General features: G+C 39.1%; 1 protein-coding gene across 3 annotated transcripts in view; it reads right to left on the bottom strand.

The window, feature by feature from the left end:
* edil3a (EGF like and discoidin domains 3a) overlaps positions 1 to 4,966 on the bottom strand; it is a 130,906-nt gene extending 125,940 nt beyond the window's left edge. Inside the window, exon 1 of one of the 3 annotated variants that reach the window (XM_011479264.4) lies at positions 4,596 to 4,966. In XM_011479264.4, the coding sequence (XP_011477566.1) occupies positions 4,596 to 4,659 (64 nt within the window). In that variant the 5' untranslated portion in view covers positions 4,660 to 4,966. The remainder of the gene's footprint in view (positions 1 to 4,595) is intronic. The other 2 variants (XM_011479262.4, XM_011479263.4) reach the window with 2 other exon arrangements.
* Positions 4,967 to 16,865: the final 11,899 nt, after the last annotated feature.

The raw sequence follows: 16,865 nt of genomic DNA, 5'->3' as shown, positions 1-16,865 counted from the left end.
GTGCTAGAAACAGTTTCATCTCCCCAAACGATAAGATGTCAACATATTATCTTTTAAACATATTTTACAACAGGACTATGTTGTTTTAGCAAACAAGAAAAACCTGTAAAGACCACAAAGCCAACCAAAAGTCATCCCCTCAACCTAATCTGCAGGAAAATAATGTTGCAACTCAGCATGAAAGGCTGAAAACATGTAAGAGTTCCCCAAGGCTAGAAGTTCTTTTTTTTATTTTATTTTATTATAACTGAATGGAAATTGTTCAGTTGATACAAAAGTTCAACTACATCCAGATGCCCTGGTGATCCGCTCTGAAAATGAGAACCATTTTTTGATCCTAATCCTTTCAAAAAATGGCTACTGTGGTTTACCAAAGCATAAGCAATGCTTTTAAAGCAATGATGGCCCAAAACATGACTATATGTCCAGACCTGAGCGCGTCTTTACAATGTTTGATGTCATCTATGTGCTTGCAAAAACTAAAACTGAGTTATCTTTCAAAAGCATTCTTTGTCTATTTTTAAGCAATAAAGGTCGAAAGATTTATTGTCAACATGTAACAAGTGGAAATATGCAAAAGAGTGTTACATTTTAGCACAGTTAATTAATGACAAATAATTCAGAATGGAACTTATGGCAATTACGTTACATTTTTTATCATGTACTCATATTTTAGTACATTACTCTCCTTCCTTAAGTTTTAACCCCTGCAATATGTGACTTTTATGTCAATATTACTGAAACATGTTTGGTTATCATAATTAATCGCAAATTTATCGTTATCGTGATTTCAAGCTGTGTAATGTCCATATTGCAAAAGTCAGCGAATATCGCAATAAATGGTAAACCTTAAATGTGCTAAAACAATCTTATGGCAACTTGAACTAATTAAAGAATTGAAAAAAAATCCATTTATGCATTTCACCAATCAGAAGGAGCCCTTCACATTGTTGACCAATCAGATGAAGCTTTTATGTTAGAGGTTGCTCTGCTAATTAGACGAGGGTCATTTGGAGAATAATTGAAGGTATTTTGACTCTTATTTAAATTAAACTTTTGCAGTGAAATGGAAATGTTTTTGTTGTTTTTGCTATTTGTTAATTTATCGCAAATTATATCATCATCGCAATATTGATCACTAATATCGCATATCGCGAGTTTTTCTCATATCGTGCAGCCCTAGTTATCAACAAGGAAGGAACATATTTTGTCTCCTGGCAGGCAAAAAACTCAGATTTATGCAGTAATTTTACATTTAAAAAAATGGTAACAAAATTGCATAAAAAGTTTGCTATGTTACAAAATGTGGTTTAATTTGGGCTATTTTTGTTTTATTACAGTCCAGGTCCTTCAGACAGGCCATCATGGCTCTTTATTATCTGCTGTTTTTTAACACACACACCCACACACACACACATGGAGGCTGCCCACAGTTGAGTCATTAATCGTGACCCAGTGGGATTACTTAAAACCAGTGTGTGGTCTACTCAGACTATAAGATGATAAGCTGCTCCGTGTTCTTAGCAGAAAAATGAGTGTGCACTGAACGTGAACTGACACTACAAATTAACATTCATATCATCATTTTTTTTTACTATTTTCAGGGCCCTCTGTTCCTGGCAGAGTATTGGCTTGAGTTTTGACTCCAGCTTCATTAAAATGCAGAAAATGTATTGCTTAAGCCAGCTATCAAAAATGTGCAGCTTTCAGCAAATAACTTTTAACGTGTCTGAGAATATTAATAATCATTGTTTCCAGTGAGGGCTTTTTTTTTTTTTTAATAGAAGCAGACATTGATTTGAAGTATTAAGGAGAAAAAAAACACAACATACTTGAAGGTTGTGTGTGAAAAGAAGCTATTTTTACCACTGATCAGCCTTTGTGTTTGTCTTTTATCTGGAAAGGGTGCGAGAACACTTTCACATTTTTTTCTCTCTGATGTACAAATGCAGAGCTGATAAGCCTGGAGTCACCTTGTGAGTCAAGAACTGGGCCTGAAGCACCGTGCATCCTAAGCTTCACTATTTTAAGGGGTAGAATTGCACTCTTTGGAACAGATACATGCATGCACAGTTGCAAAAAAAAAAAAAAAGACAAAATGGGAAAAAAAGGAATAACTTAAAACTCTTGTTTTATAATGAAGTATTGTTTTGCTTGGTTTTTACCACTGTGTCTCATGGCTTTAATAAAGTTCTTGGATAAGCGCTTCCTCCCCGTGTGTCCTTGCAGCTCTTATAGTCGTCCCTCGAGTGCCCTGCTATTAAGTCAAGCATGAAATGTAGGCAGGACTGCTAAGGTCCAACTACCAGCACAAGACAAACAGCACTTTATTCATTAAATTGTCACTGTCAGAGAAAAATGATCCTTCACTCAAATATTAGTAGGATTAATGGCTCAATTAACTCCCATAAATAGGTGGAATTATTTTTTTTTTTTTTTAAAAGATGGCGTCAGTTAGCTGAGTCCATTTTCTCGTCCACCTTGTTGAATTTGCACATGATTGCTTTGGCTGAGGGTCTACCAGAGGTCTGACCTTTTTATTTACTGAAATTTGTTATTAAAAGACACATTAACTGTTACTATCAGGGCTAAACCGCCATCATTAACTCCAATCTTCCATTAATAGTGATTTAACAGCCAACCATATGAATGCTATATTTCTCTATTCAAAAAAAGCAGTTGACATTTTTCTGAGTTGTCTTTGAACGCAACCAAATGCTCTATTTCTAATGCCACATCTCCGCATTTAAGCAAATTTCTTACCTTAGCAGACAACCCTTTTTACTCTCAATTCGATATTCCCAGCAAATAATCAACACCACTCCCATTTTCACTCAAGCACTTCTATGTCCAACTCCTGCAGCCCGATTACTGTCAATCTTTGCTCAGACCAAGCAGCAAACCAAAAGTATTAACACTAATCATGATTCACTAACAGCGGACAATTGCACACGCGCTCCAGATGGCTTTCTATCTGCCTAAAAGGCTTTAATTGGGCAGCAATTATAGTAAGACTGACACAGAAATTGATATGCATAAAATTCATTAGGAGTGACTATCCAGGCACAAAGGCACTACATACACCGGGCACAGTCATGTGCTCAGACAAACAATGCGTGAGAACCAGCACCCAACCAAAGGATGTGATGTATTGCACGCTCACTTGGAACAATGCTGTCTGTTTTAGCTGAAGGCGAATGTTTGCACCACATCGATTTGTTCCAGCAGCCCTCCATGACATCCCCAACTGTTTTTTTGTTTTTTTTATTGTTGTTTTTCTGTGTTATTTCCTAATCCATTCGCTATCTTTTAGAAATCATGAAAAGAAAAACCCCAGTGTCTTTGAACGCTCAAGTTTGAACGCTTTCGAACGACCTAATGCTCTCGACTAGTGTCGCTTGACTCATTATAACTTTCACATCAATCTCCTTAAAGCCGCTCCCCGCTGTGAAGGAGGTTACAACTTTATCCGCCCCTGAAAAAAGTCGCACCCAGATCCCTTTGCAGCACCGCAAATTTCCCTTAGATATGCATGATTAAGAGATACACATGGCTGTATTTTTAACTTTCAAAAAGCCTTTTTTTTTAATTGAAAAAGTGAACTTGCAGCACTGTAGCTCCCTACTTTTCCTAAGCAATCATTACAACAGCCATCCAGGGAGTATTATATCTTGTAGGGGCTGACTCGGAGTTGACACTGTGGCTTAGGGAGCCTTAGAAACGGTGCTACAGGCACTCTCTGTGCAGAGACTGAGGTCTGTCTGACATGTGTGACTCCTGAGGCAAGCATGTTGTTAAATTGATGGAGACACGGAAAATGGCATGACCCACTTCCATTAACTTGCTGTAGTTGTCTTCACAGGAGAAAATCCCACAGGTACTTTTCAGTGTCAATGGTGGGCAACGCACAGCTGGGAAGAACGGAGACGTTTCTGTCACCCAAGAGAGCCGGACGGATGCCAGACGGTTCGGATGGGCTTTTGTGTCTTACAGGTCAGTCCAGATCGCGGCAATTTCCCATTTAACCTGGACGGCTAATGGCAACAGTGAAAATTGAACTTGCAGTGCCCTAGCTGACTATTTTCATGAGGTGACAGTGCGGCTGGTACAGAGAAAGCTCTGTCTATTATTTTCTAGTCTCTGTCTCCACACATGCATGGCATCTTCTCCTTTGTGTTTGCTTTTCTTTCTTTTTGAAATTCATCCTAATTTATTCAAATGTAATACATCACAGCATTTAATGGGAAAGCTAAACCTGGACTCTGATTAATTGTAATTTCTCATATAAATTCCAGGCGAAATACTAGACATGCATCAGATGATGGCTGTGAAGATGAATAAAAATGCCCCTTTGTTTTATTTTTATTTTACTTTTTTTTTCTTGTACACAAACTCTATCCAATTAAAGTGTCTATAGTTTGTTTGATCAAAACAAGTGTCGTATATGTTCAAAAACACAGCTCATACTTCAAAATAAAAATCGCCCATCATCAATCAATACTTCATCACTTTCATTAGGATTCGTCAAAATGTCCTGCTTAGTATCGATCACCTTTGCGCGGAGGTTTAACAGTACTGAAAGCTTTTCCTCTCACCTTCCACATGGCGCGGGACAGCGGCACCCAAACACAACGCGATGACAAGCAGCAGCGGTCCCATCCTTGCACTACAACTATCAGGTGTGACTTCCAAGGTTAAGCGGGATGACGTTAAATGTAAGAATTTCAAAGAAAAATTCTCAAAAGTTGTCCTTCTCCCCCGCTATCGACAGGGTGTAAAACTGCCTTTTGCAGACGTTGCTGTGATGTCCTTTCAGGGTAAAGTATCCTTAAAGAGGACACAGGCACGCGCGCCTCTTTGGCTCTGCCGAGGAGGAACAAGTGAGCTCCAGCTGCCGCCCGCTCTCCTCTGATGCTGCCTTCACGGTCCTGCTGCAGTGATGTGATGTAGTGGAGAGAGCGATACCTGCTGTCAAGCTGAAGCAGTGCGCTTAGCTCTCCGTTTCCGGTGTGTATCTACAAAACAAAAGCTTTGAATTCGACTTTTAATTTGAAATTTGATATACTTTGTAAGACCAGCACAAAAACCCATCTTATAATTTATTTTTTTGAAAAATAGACAAAAACATGACTTGTGTATTTAAGTTAGAAGGCAAAATAAACGTTTTTTGAACCATAGAAGGGGTTCAAATAGGTTGGCAAATATCATATAGACAATCTTATAATTTTTCAGTTTTTTAGTTTTTTTTTTTATATGAATTGAAATGTATCTTTCCTTTTACATTTAATAGACAATGCACCATTCACTGGTAAACGTACATTGTTGATGGAAAGTGCCATAACGATTTGTAATCGCTTGAGTTACATTAGTTCCAAGGCCATTGTTAGGGATTACAGTGAAATGTGACACAAGCTGATGACATCGCCCACAATTAGAATTTTACACCGTAGTACATTGCATTTTGTGCATTTTGCACCATGTAACCTATACTTATATCGAGCAGTTAGAAGACATAATGGTGGAGAAAAAATTGGATCCCCGAAAATTGCGGTTTGCGCTGCCCAGGATTTCAAAAACAAGACTGCTGTTACTGCATTTTAAAAATATAACTGGGTTAATTCATTTTGACTCAGTTCATTTTTGCTGCATAGCCAATTTACTTTCTAATGCAAATAACTTTATCTTTAGATATGAAGCAGGCTGCCATTCAATTCAAAGTTAACTTTTTTTTTTGAGTATAGTTTTTGGGTGTGTTGAAGCTTTTAATAGCCAAACATAAATAAATAAATAAATAAAACATGATTAACCACTTACGTTCTCTTAATTAACCACAAACTTGTGTATTTAGTTGTAAGCATGTTCAGAAAATCAAGCTTTTATATATAAATAATAACCAGAATCTCAAAGATCTCCATGTATCATTAAATAAAATACCAAACAACCAAAATGCTGGAGAAAATCGCGTCATTAGGCATGAAAAGTATAAACAGCGTTTTGAAGTTTTTTGCAGTTATCATGGTCAGTCGCAAGTGAAACTGGCTGACTTTAACCAGGCCTGATGATTGCTGTAGGTGAAGTATATGGTTGGCGCAAAGGCAATCGCTGTGAGCTTTAAATGTGAAGGGCCTTGTTTTCTTTGTTTATTTTAAGACGTTAGGTTACCTTAGAAGTGATAAAACTATCCAACTGAAAATATATCATCATTGAATTACAACAGTGATTTCACTTCTATAACCATGTCTTAGTCAACTTTTTCAGGGCTTATTGTGTGTACTGCTTCTTCACTCTCCACAGCTTTTTTTTTGTGTCTATATTTCACTCTAGAAAAAAGTGCAGTACTTCTCAGGCTTTTGTGGTGTGAGTTTGTGTGGTTGCTTCTTTTTAAATATACATCCAATGATCTGGCGACACAGTCACGGTGCATCAACCCTGAAGGAGGGGATTGGCTTGCTTCTTTTGGTAACCTTGAACAGCATGAAGGGGATGTAGAAAATGAATGAATGATGTGTGGTCCAGAATCTCTTGTAGAGTACTGTATGTCCATAATATTATGCCGAATGTAGATCAGTCCTGGGGCTACCAAAGGGCTTCATTCACCTGTCTGAAACCCCGTGGGACTGAGGTTTAATAATAGGCATAATAGACTGTGCTCTAATCATTTGGACTCCTTAACACCAGTTTTTTGTAAGACTTTTCAACATTTGTTCTGTGATTTATTGGATCCGAAGCAGTTCAAGATCTTGATGTGTTCTGAAGTATCCACTAAATCTTACTTTAAATCACACTTTAGTTAATTTAAAAAAAGAAAAAGGCTCCATGTTGGTTCAAATAAAAAAAAATCTAAAATAAATTATGTAAAATTATACTATGGATGCACAAATCTTAATCTAGTGTTTATCTAGCGAAAATTGATCATATTAAGACAGACGTACATTATAAACAACAATCAAATAATTGTTTACTTTGCTAAGGTGCTTTGATTTTGCTTCTTTTTTTTTTTTTTTTTTTTTTTAACTTGTCCTGTCCAACAGCTGGGCAGACAGACGAGAGCTGAGGGCCTCTTGTGTTGGACATATTTTGCTTTAACAAGAGGGGTTATTAATCTTCAGACAAACCAAAGGTATGTCTGCATAAACCCCTTTTGTAATTGAGGCCAAACTTTATTAATTTCAATCATGTCTGAAAATCTTTGGTGTTGGACCGGACGGAAAAGGAAAGAGGGGAAGAAGAGAGAGGGACGCTAGAGAGAGGGGGGGGTAGGAGGGTGATAATAGGAGGGGAAGGGGGATAAGACCATGAAGCAGCATACAGCAACAAGTTTACTGGTTGTTAATCATTATGGTAAGGTTCAAATGCAGTACAAAAAGGGCGGGGCCCGTCCACACACTCAAATGTTATAAACACACCTGCTAGCTGCAAAAATGTCCACCTGTCGACATGTACACAAAACAGATAGTGTTCACACACGCATACTTATGCCTTAAAACCAACTAGTGTGAAATATTTCAGTCATGCAAGCTATTAGTGCAAAGGTGAGCTAACACCAGTGCTCAGGTGAGTGTTTATGTTCTTCTAAAATGGATGGTGGAACGTGAAAAGAAGGAGGGAGAGTGCCCAGCCATCCCCACCCCAAGACCCCCACCGCAGCAGCAGCGGCAGCCGGAATCCCCCCAACGCCACACGGGAACCGGCAGGGAACAACCGCCGCCCGGGCGACCAAGCCCGCCACCCAGGCCAGGGCCAGCAGGGCCGCCGCAAGGCCCCCAGAGCCAGAGGCCAGGGAAGCACGGAGGGAAAGAGAGCGCCGCCCCAGCCCAACCAGGAGAGCAGCCCCCCCGCCGCGCCGGGAGAACCCAACGCACAGCCCCACCGGAGAAGGACGCCCACAGCCCCAAACGAGCACCCCACCACCACCCAGGAGTTCTGGGCATCCCCCCGCCCCAACCCCAGGTACGAGCCAGGACCCCCCAAGGGAGACCCGCTCCGCACTCCAGGCAGCCATCCGCCCGGCCCACGGTTAGTCCAGGGAGGAGCGAGGCAGGGGGCCCGCCGCCCCCGCCCAGGAGGGGGGAACCCCGGGGAAAAAAAGAGGGCCCACAAGGGGTGTTATAAATATGGCCCGACCAGGCTCGGCCACAGTTGGAAATTTGGCGGGGCCCAGCACTCAGGAGCAAGGACCAGAACCCACCCCCCAGGGACCAGACACCCCCGGCTCAGATGTAATGTGAACTCCCCCACCGCGCGGAGAGAGCACCGCCGGGCCCAGGAAGCCGGCACCCCGGGGACACGGCCGCCGTTGCAAAGGGGCCCGCACCCCCCACCAGGGAAGAAGCAGGGGACAGACGGACCCAGGTCCCACCTTCCTTGCAAAATGTGTGTGCGTGTATGTGTGTTTGAGAGGGTGTGTGTGTGCATGTGTGTGTGTTTATGTTGGGATGTATATATTGAGGGGGGAGGGGTGTGTGTACTAAGGGGGGTGCAGTTAAAATTGGCGGGTAGGGCACTAAGGGGACATCTCCTGATTACTCACAGTGACGTCCCCTCACCCTCCCCACCAAGGGGCCCTAAATGTCTAAGGTGCGGTTAAAATTGGCGGGTAGGGTGCTAGGAGGACATCCGCTGCTTGCTGGCAGTGATGTCCAAGCACCCCCCCTACCAAGGGCCCTACATGTCTAAGGTGCAAATAAAACCGAAAGAGGGGGGGCCCACTCCATACGGCAACCATAGGAGGGGGGCCACTGCCTAGTAACCCCCCCCCCAAGGCTCATCGCAGGCTAAGCCCCCCACCCCCTCACCCTATTATGAGGTTATATGAGGAAGGGGGTAAGTTGGGGACAGCTGATAGACTGTCCCCCGGTGGTCAAACAGCTGTCCCCCGCCCCCCCCCCAGCAAGGGGGCCAGGCCCACCCAGCCCAGGGGCCCCACCCCCGGAGGCGCCGACACCCCAGGCCCAGCACCACCCCCCCCACACAGAGAGAGAGGAGCCAGAAAGCGCTGGCCCCCCCCGGAGCAAGCCCAGGCCCCCACCCCCAAACGCCGGCCCTAGAAGAGCTCTGGTCAGGCCTCGACGGGACCGAGGCAGCCAACCGGCCGGGGAAACCGCCGACGGCCTCAGCGGAGACCCCGACCCGTCCTTGGATTTTGCTTCTAAAGTCCTCTGAATATCCAATTTTTTATTAATTTTTTACATCTTTATAATTTGTCTTTCACCCCTTCATATTTTCCAAGCTTCTTTTTTCTGTACATACGTACCTGTCATTTTGAATCTTGCAATCCTCTTCCACTAAAGCTACTGTCACTACACAGGGACAACTATTACTTTACTTTAACATATAGGTGAAAAATCAAGGTATAGAACCAGCAAATCCATGCCAGCCTGTAGATGTTAGCTGCCCTGATGACTCATGCAGCACACAGTATACTTATGCTACACTCTCATCACACTTTTTTTTGTCCCCAGGTGAAACACAAATCTGCAATCCTCAACATTGCATCACTTAATATAGGAACATTACTGGTGAACATAGACAGAGCAGAGTGTCAACAGAAACATTTTTAGACCATGAGGAGGGAAGTGAGAAACACTGACTATAAATGTTCTCTGGTTTGCTCATTTAGTGTCTGGCACCTAAGTTATTGGAACAATTTTCTTCTGAAGCTGTGTTGTAACACCTTTTTTTTCTTCAACTGCTTCGAGGTAGATGGGAACCTGTGAGTTACAATTACCTTGATGTGTTTTATCACTGTTGCTCCTGGTCGTCTTCTTTCTCTCAGATTTTTTAATGTATATAAACTTTAATCTTTTCAGTTTTTTACTTAAAGTTCTCCAGTTGAATATTAATAATGTATGAGGTCTAACACAGGTTTCTGTTTCAAACATTATGTGTTAAAAACTTTAATATTTTAAGAAAATATAAAAAATTTAAAGAATTTTCCAACAATGGTACATCATGCCGTTTCATTTTAAACTTAATTTGTGACTGAAAAAGTTCATTTTTCTTCTCAACCCAAAAAACACTATCTTAAACCATTACCTTATTTCTACACTGAACACACAAGACATCTACCAAGGATCAACTAAGAAGCACATTGAAATAAAATGTTTTTTCCACAAAACCACAAATTATTTAAATAACCAGTAAATTCTTACATGTTTCTGGGCAAACATGCCTAATTTTTCACAAAAACCTGAACAGTTTTTTTTTGTCTAACATTGGAGAAACTAAGATAGTCACATCCATTTTCTGAGCTTACATATTTTGTTTTTTTTACTGTTTGAGGGATTTATTCTGAGGATACACATTAATACTGCAGTATCGCTATGAAAAGGTGATTATTGAGTCTGCAACCAAACTTCAAAATTAGACAGGAAATGAACTTGCCGTTTGTCATGTTGGCCAAACAGCATTGATACATGGAAAAGTATAAAAGAACACTCAAATGATGCTAAAAATTCATGATAAATTTTAAAATGGCAGCCACTTATCCTGTAATGAGACATTTTAACTTGAAGAATGAAAGAAAATATGATGAACACCGCCGTATTTTTATATTGAAAATATCAGCAACTAGAAAAGCAGCAAAAAAAACAATGTTTGATTTGATTTGATTTATTGGTTTATTTCAAGCATCAACGTAGACAATAAAACAAGAAATTGCATGAATATGTGAGTCTAATTTCAGAAACAAAGAACTGTTAGGATCAAAAAACAATGAATTTTTATTTTTAAATGTAAGAATGAGATGCCATCCTCTTAAGTGTGTAATTACTCATGAAAACCAATAGAGATTTTTCCAATAATGTATACATTACACACTAGATCTATTAAATATAGTGAATATTTACTAAAGTCAAGTAGAGTTTTATTTATTGCTTGAAAAGGAGTGGGAAGAAGCTAACTTTTATAATCCCACTTCTTTTGAGTTTGTTTGCGTCCGTATTTTGTTTTATAGGTGAGTCAAAGTCTTAGGACTCTCAAAAAAGTTATAATACCGGTACAAAAGCATGTTTTAGCACACCACAAATTGTGCATTGATTTTTACATCTTGTTTGCCTGGCTGAATAAATATCAAATTATAGTTCAGTTCATATTGTTCTCTTCCTCGGTTATGAATAGTTTTTTCACCAGTTAATTTTTTATTCCTGTGTGAGTGAATGTTTGGATGAATACCTATTAGCTCTTTAGTAATATTATTTTGAAGCAACACTTCCTACTCTTTCGTACACTTTCTGACTACCCTCCCCAACCTCTCTGTTATTCTGCTTTGAAGCAATAAATTATGTGTTCACAGAGTGCCCAAAAGGAGATCTCAGCGATAGAATTGTTTTCTAATGATAATTCAGAGGGTTATAAGGCAATTAACAGACCATTTGGAGTGCATCATTTAGAAACCAAAAATGAACATAATTTAAAAGAGAGTTTTCTTATCAGTACAGAGTGTCCCAGCCAGTCTGGTCACATTGTGCTGTTCCCAAAGAAGCGCTTCAGGGCTAGTGCACATGCGGTGATTGGCATTTTAAAAGAGGCAGTTCTTAGTAGGACAATTAAGCACAAATGCATCAGGATGACTTATTTGTTTGATTTATGGGCATTTAAAGGTTCCTGTTATTAATTAGATTTTTCTCTTCAAGACAAGCACAGAAAACTCAAAAGGAGTTTTTGTTTTTATCCTTTAACCTAAGAATTACATTTTTTACCCAGAGGACATCAACAACATAATAAATAAATCTATGGCTTAAATTATTTTTAAAGTTAAAACGTTATTTGAAGGACATACAGAGCAGAAAAACTTTCCTATGACAGCCAGTATAATAATTTTCTCTCAGACTTTGAAATCTTATTTATTCTGATCTTCAAGACAATGTTCCGATGATAATTTGCTTCCAGTTTTCTCACTGACATTTTACGAAATGTGATAATGTAGCACAGGCTTGGTGCCTATTTATTATTTGCATCCTGTGATATTTTGGCAACCTGTGATTTTAATTTGAGATATCCGAGCTGATCTGAGGATTTTGAATGCAGTTTTAATTCATTTTAGGCTTTATATGTATTTGTGCTTAAGTGATGCAATTTAAAGAGTTATATGTTCTTAAGCTAACTTGTTAATGTTAGGATGGATGTTTCAATGTTCTCCAGTTACAATTATATGTGTCTTGTTTAGGATCAGGTGTTCTGGAGCCAACAGACTTAAAACTAATGTCATTGCCCAACAACCCAATTTTACTTCAAGTCTGACCTTGAAGTGTTTGAGTTCTTTATCATAAATCATGAATCATTTAAGTCCATAGTGTCTTATCGTTTTTGCAGAGGTCTCTACTGCAACTGTGTGCATGTGGTCAAGAACAATACATCATCTTCACCAAGTGTGGCATACGAATCTCTGGGGAATATATGGGTTCTTGTGGGTAAAAACTGCATTGCTATAAAACAAAAATATATACATAACTGTCAAGTAGAAGAACCTGGAAATATCCCGCAGTGTTTGTTTCAAAACCAGTGCTGAGATCATGAGACTTGCTTGAAAAAAATCCAGGTTCTTTTTTTTTGTTCTTTTTTTTTTTTGCATATTGTATTTTTCAATAGATGCAGATTTAAAAGAAGAGAGATGAGGGTGATAACGTCTAATGTTGTTACACCTAAAATGGCAAATGTAATTTGAAGGGGATTGGTTAAAAATAGACATTTTTTTATTTTTTTTGCATTTGCTTAGCTATTCATTGGATTTCAGAGAGTATGTACTCAAATGTGTTTTAACTGGTCAAATATGTTGTCAATCAAATTTTTATATACGCTGCCTTTGTTGGAGTATTTTCAAAAATCAAGTCATCAGGTAAGTCAGTCAGATGTATAGGATTTAACTTCACTGATGTATTAGGTGGCAAACTGGCAGACGTTGGCTGGATTACGCTGTTTTAATTCAAAACAGAACTCCTCCACATATTTCTACAATGCAGCAAAAGCAGATGCTTGTGTTGGACTGCGTTTGTATATTTTGGCTCTTTCACACTGCATTTTTTGAGTCTATGTGTTGCATTCTTCTGTTAACCTGCAATGTTTTAACTTGACACAATCTTACTAACCTAAACAGCAATAGAACAGGTGGTATGAAGCAGTTTTTCCTAGTGTTTTCAGGCATTAAGAAACTTTGATAAAATGATTTTCTTATATCAAAAAGAACTGGCCCAAGTAATTGTAGATAAACTTGACCAGTTAGTGGTGTTAGGGCAACAAGTAAAGGTTAGTTTATGTGCATGATGATATGTAGGATACCAAACTTCTGCTTCGTAGGAGTGTTGGTTAAAGATGCAAAAAGACTGTTTGTATGGTAAATTTCATTTTTAACACTTGAGACTGTGTGACTTTCAAACTGCTGGCAATACAAGGATTAGCTTTATTTACTGCAAATGAACCAGACATAAGAGTTAAAACAAAACAGATCTTGTATAGTGGTTCAAAAATAAAAGTTTTTGTAACCAAGTCAGTTATTTGAGGTAACAACATGATAACTTGTTACAAAGTCAATTACCCTTCGTTTCAAAGTAAAACCTCCTAATTTTTGATACATAAACTTATAACTGTTTGACACAACTATTGTAAACTTGATTGTTTTAATTCAAAGATAAATGTGCTAGTTTGAATTTTTGTGAAATTGCATTTTATTTAGTAATTTAATTGGAAATTATCCTGAAATAGTGTGATCTTTTGATTGACTGATTTATAATTTTTCATATCTAAAACAGCCTTAAGGAGCACTTTAAAGCAGCTTTACTTTTTGCCCATTGAAAAGAATTTGTTGATAACATATCGTCAGGAAATGTTGGTGTAGGACCCAAAATACAGGAGACCGGGCTTGTGACGAGAACTAAAACTCTAAAGGGGACATACCATACCATGCAAAATCAACTCTTTGAGCTTTGAAGTGTGTTATAATGTTAATTGTTGTTGTTTCCCTTTCAGCTTTTCCCATCGGGGTCGCCACAGCGAATGAGTCGCATGGTAAACTTGGCAATGTTTTACGCCAGATGGCCTTCCTGACGCAACCCTCTCAAAGCAACCGGGCTTGGAACCGGCACAGAAGCAGAGAAGGAAACGGGGAGCAGCCCGGAGTCGAACCCTGGTGTCACGGACGGGAGGCGCCGCAAACCAGCACGAGCTAAACCGGCTCCTGTGTCTTAATGTTAATTCCTAACAGAAAAACGCAACCTCAAAGTGGTATTTTGATCCATTCATGAATTTTGGAGTAGTCCTCTAAAAACCTGCACTCTGAGCACCAGCCCTTCCCAATCCATGAAAACGAGTGGGTTCTCACATTGTGACATCACAAAGTGAAGAACAGCCCCTTCCAGGAAGAGTCTGCGCTGCCAGCACCGCCCCCAGGCTAACACACACCCACTTTCTCTGCGGAGTTAGCGTTGATCGGCTAAATTCTTTCCTTTCGTATTATATGCACGTTTGTTATTGTGGGCAAAATGCAGACACGCTGCCGAGGCCGGCTAAGGGTTGAGGTCATGAAATGGGCGGCAAAAACTGGCAAACAAACCAAAGAGCACAATCCTCACATGCTGCCAAGATGACACAGACTTCCAAGCAGAATACCAGACTTTAAGTTAAGCCAATGCTAGCCAAGGAATGACATTCCACATTTTTATACAAGGTCACTTTGGATTACTTAAAAAAGACAACAAGTTTAAAAAGAAAAACAGTGTTACAGACAGCCTGTCCCACAAACAGACAGAGATTTTTTTGAATCCACTTTGATGACAGAAAAAAGTAAAAACTTGTGGCGCATGTTTGTGTTTGAACGCTGCATCAATCTATATTTGCCGAAATCTATATTTGTGAATTTGTTTCCATTTATCAGTGTTTATAACAAAATAAATGTGGGCCCACAAGTTTGTGTATTGATTGAGCTCCGAAGTGCTCCCTATTTCTTTTTTGATAAGCACAGAACTATTTTGAGAGTCATCTGTCAGGTAAAAAACAAGACAAGAAAGACATTAAGAAGGAAGAAGTGTATAGGAATTTAAATAAAAGTGTAAAGATAGGAACAGGTAATTTATAGAGAGAGTTTTTGGAGTAAAGTGAAGAAAATAAGCAAGGTACAAGATTTGATCTGTTGGTAAGACATTTGGATTTCCACTTCTGCAGGACGACATTGTGTGCCAAGATTGATAAGACGATAAAAAAAAGTAAACAAGAATTAGTGAAATGTAATTTTAGGCCAAGAAAAAAACAACTGCTGTTGAGCACAAAAGAAAAAAAATGTATTTTCTGAATTGCTTGGCAACAAGCAAAGAAGCCCATCTGGTTTTGATGTTTCTGATGCTGCACTTTTGGATGGTAATGTGTCTGCTGTGTGTGAAGGATCTGCACATTAAGTCCTTGATGACTGTTGTGCTGCTCTTACAGCTCAAGACAGGTCATAAATTTCAGCTGCCACTTTTGTATCTACAAACTACAAAGGCTGGATGCGATGACAAATGACATTGGACTGTGCTCTTTACAAGAGAAGAAGTTGAGGGTGTGACTCATACCTTATAAGAAAACACATAATCTGAATACAAAAAAAAGTATAAAAAAGGACAGTTATCATTCTAACATTTTTGTAAAAATATTTATTTTCCTTTTATTGAAAACAAAACATTGAACATTTTTTTGAAAGTTATTTTAAAGAACTTCCAGACATATATTAGCTTACATACAACCATTAGTTCCTCCCATCAATAAAATGCCGGGAATTCCTTATAAAAAATGTGTGTCAGGAACTGATTTTCAATGACGATATCATGTTAGTGCTCACTAACTTGCAGCAAAACCTGTAGATTAATTTACAGAAGAACAATAATGAAGCAATGAAAACGGTTTTAACAGCGTAAGTCTAACAGAAAAGCCATGAGAGAGCAACCCTGCTGAGGCAACAAAACTCCATACAGAGTCCCACTGCTAAAAGGAAAGAGGGAAAGAAGACACAATGTTATATTCTCTTTAGAATATATTCACAGGCTCCAAGAGCCTATCATTTAGTGCTGCTTGTCTGTCCTGCTGGCTCAACAAACCTTCCACTCTCCGACACTCCCATTTAATTTTTTTCCATCTATCTTTTTCAAAATCTCTCCTTTTCCTGCTCTATGACACTGCCATCCCCAACCATTTCTTTTATTTTGCCTCATTTTCTCTTTCCCCCACCTTAGGCTTTCTTCAGACTGTCTTTTGGGTAAGTGCAAAGAGAAAAAAAAGGCCTTGAACACAACTCGAGCGGCCTGATTTTGGAGAGTCTGAGAACCTAGAGACGTACAAGATGAGAAGTTAAAGGATATGAAAAAAAGCCCTTCTTCTTTTTGTAAGAGGAAAGGGAATATACAGTAAAAAAAAAAAAAAAAAAAAAAAAAAGCAAAAACACATGAGAAAGAATGAATCTATTTCCCTCCTACCCATTTTTTTTCCTCTGGCTACAAAGAATTTACAAGTACCGGTATATAGCAGGGAATTCTCAAGTCAAACTGTGAACTAATACCTAAGAAATTTCATTTTTACAGTTTCAGTTTCTACATTTGCCCTACAGAGGCAATTAAAAAAACATTCTGAAAAAATGTGTTAATAAAACAAACAAAGTGAAATTCTACACTACTCCAAAAACAGAGGTATGTTTCAGGGTATGCTTAGTTTCCATAGCAATTCATGCTTTGAACATAACCTGGTCTGGATCAGATTTAGTTCAAGGTTAGTTTGTTTTCAGAGAGGTGAAGCAGCATGCCGTGTCCCTTTGAAGATGATTTAGTGGATGAGGAAGCTCAGATAATACTTTTTCCACCATGAGAGGGTGATAAGACCATGCATGGATGTTGTAGGGATACATTTTT

Source organism: Oryzias latipes, chromosome 9, assembly GCF_053564925.1.
Source record: "Oryzias latipes strain Hd-rR chromosome 9, Olatipes_Hd-rR_3.1".
Lineage (NCBI taxonomy): Eukaryota > Metazoa > Chordata > Actinopteri > Beloniformes > Adrianichthyidae > Oryzias > Oryzias latipes.
The sequence above is the reverse complement of the archived record's forward strand: the minus strand, read 5'-3'. Positions and strand labels throughout refer to the sequence as shown.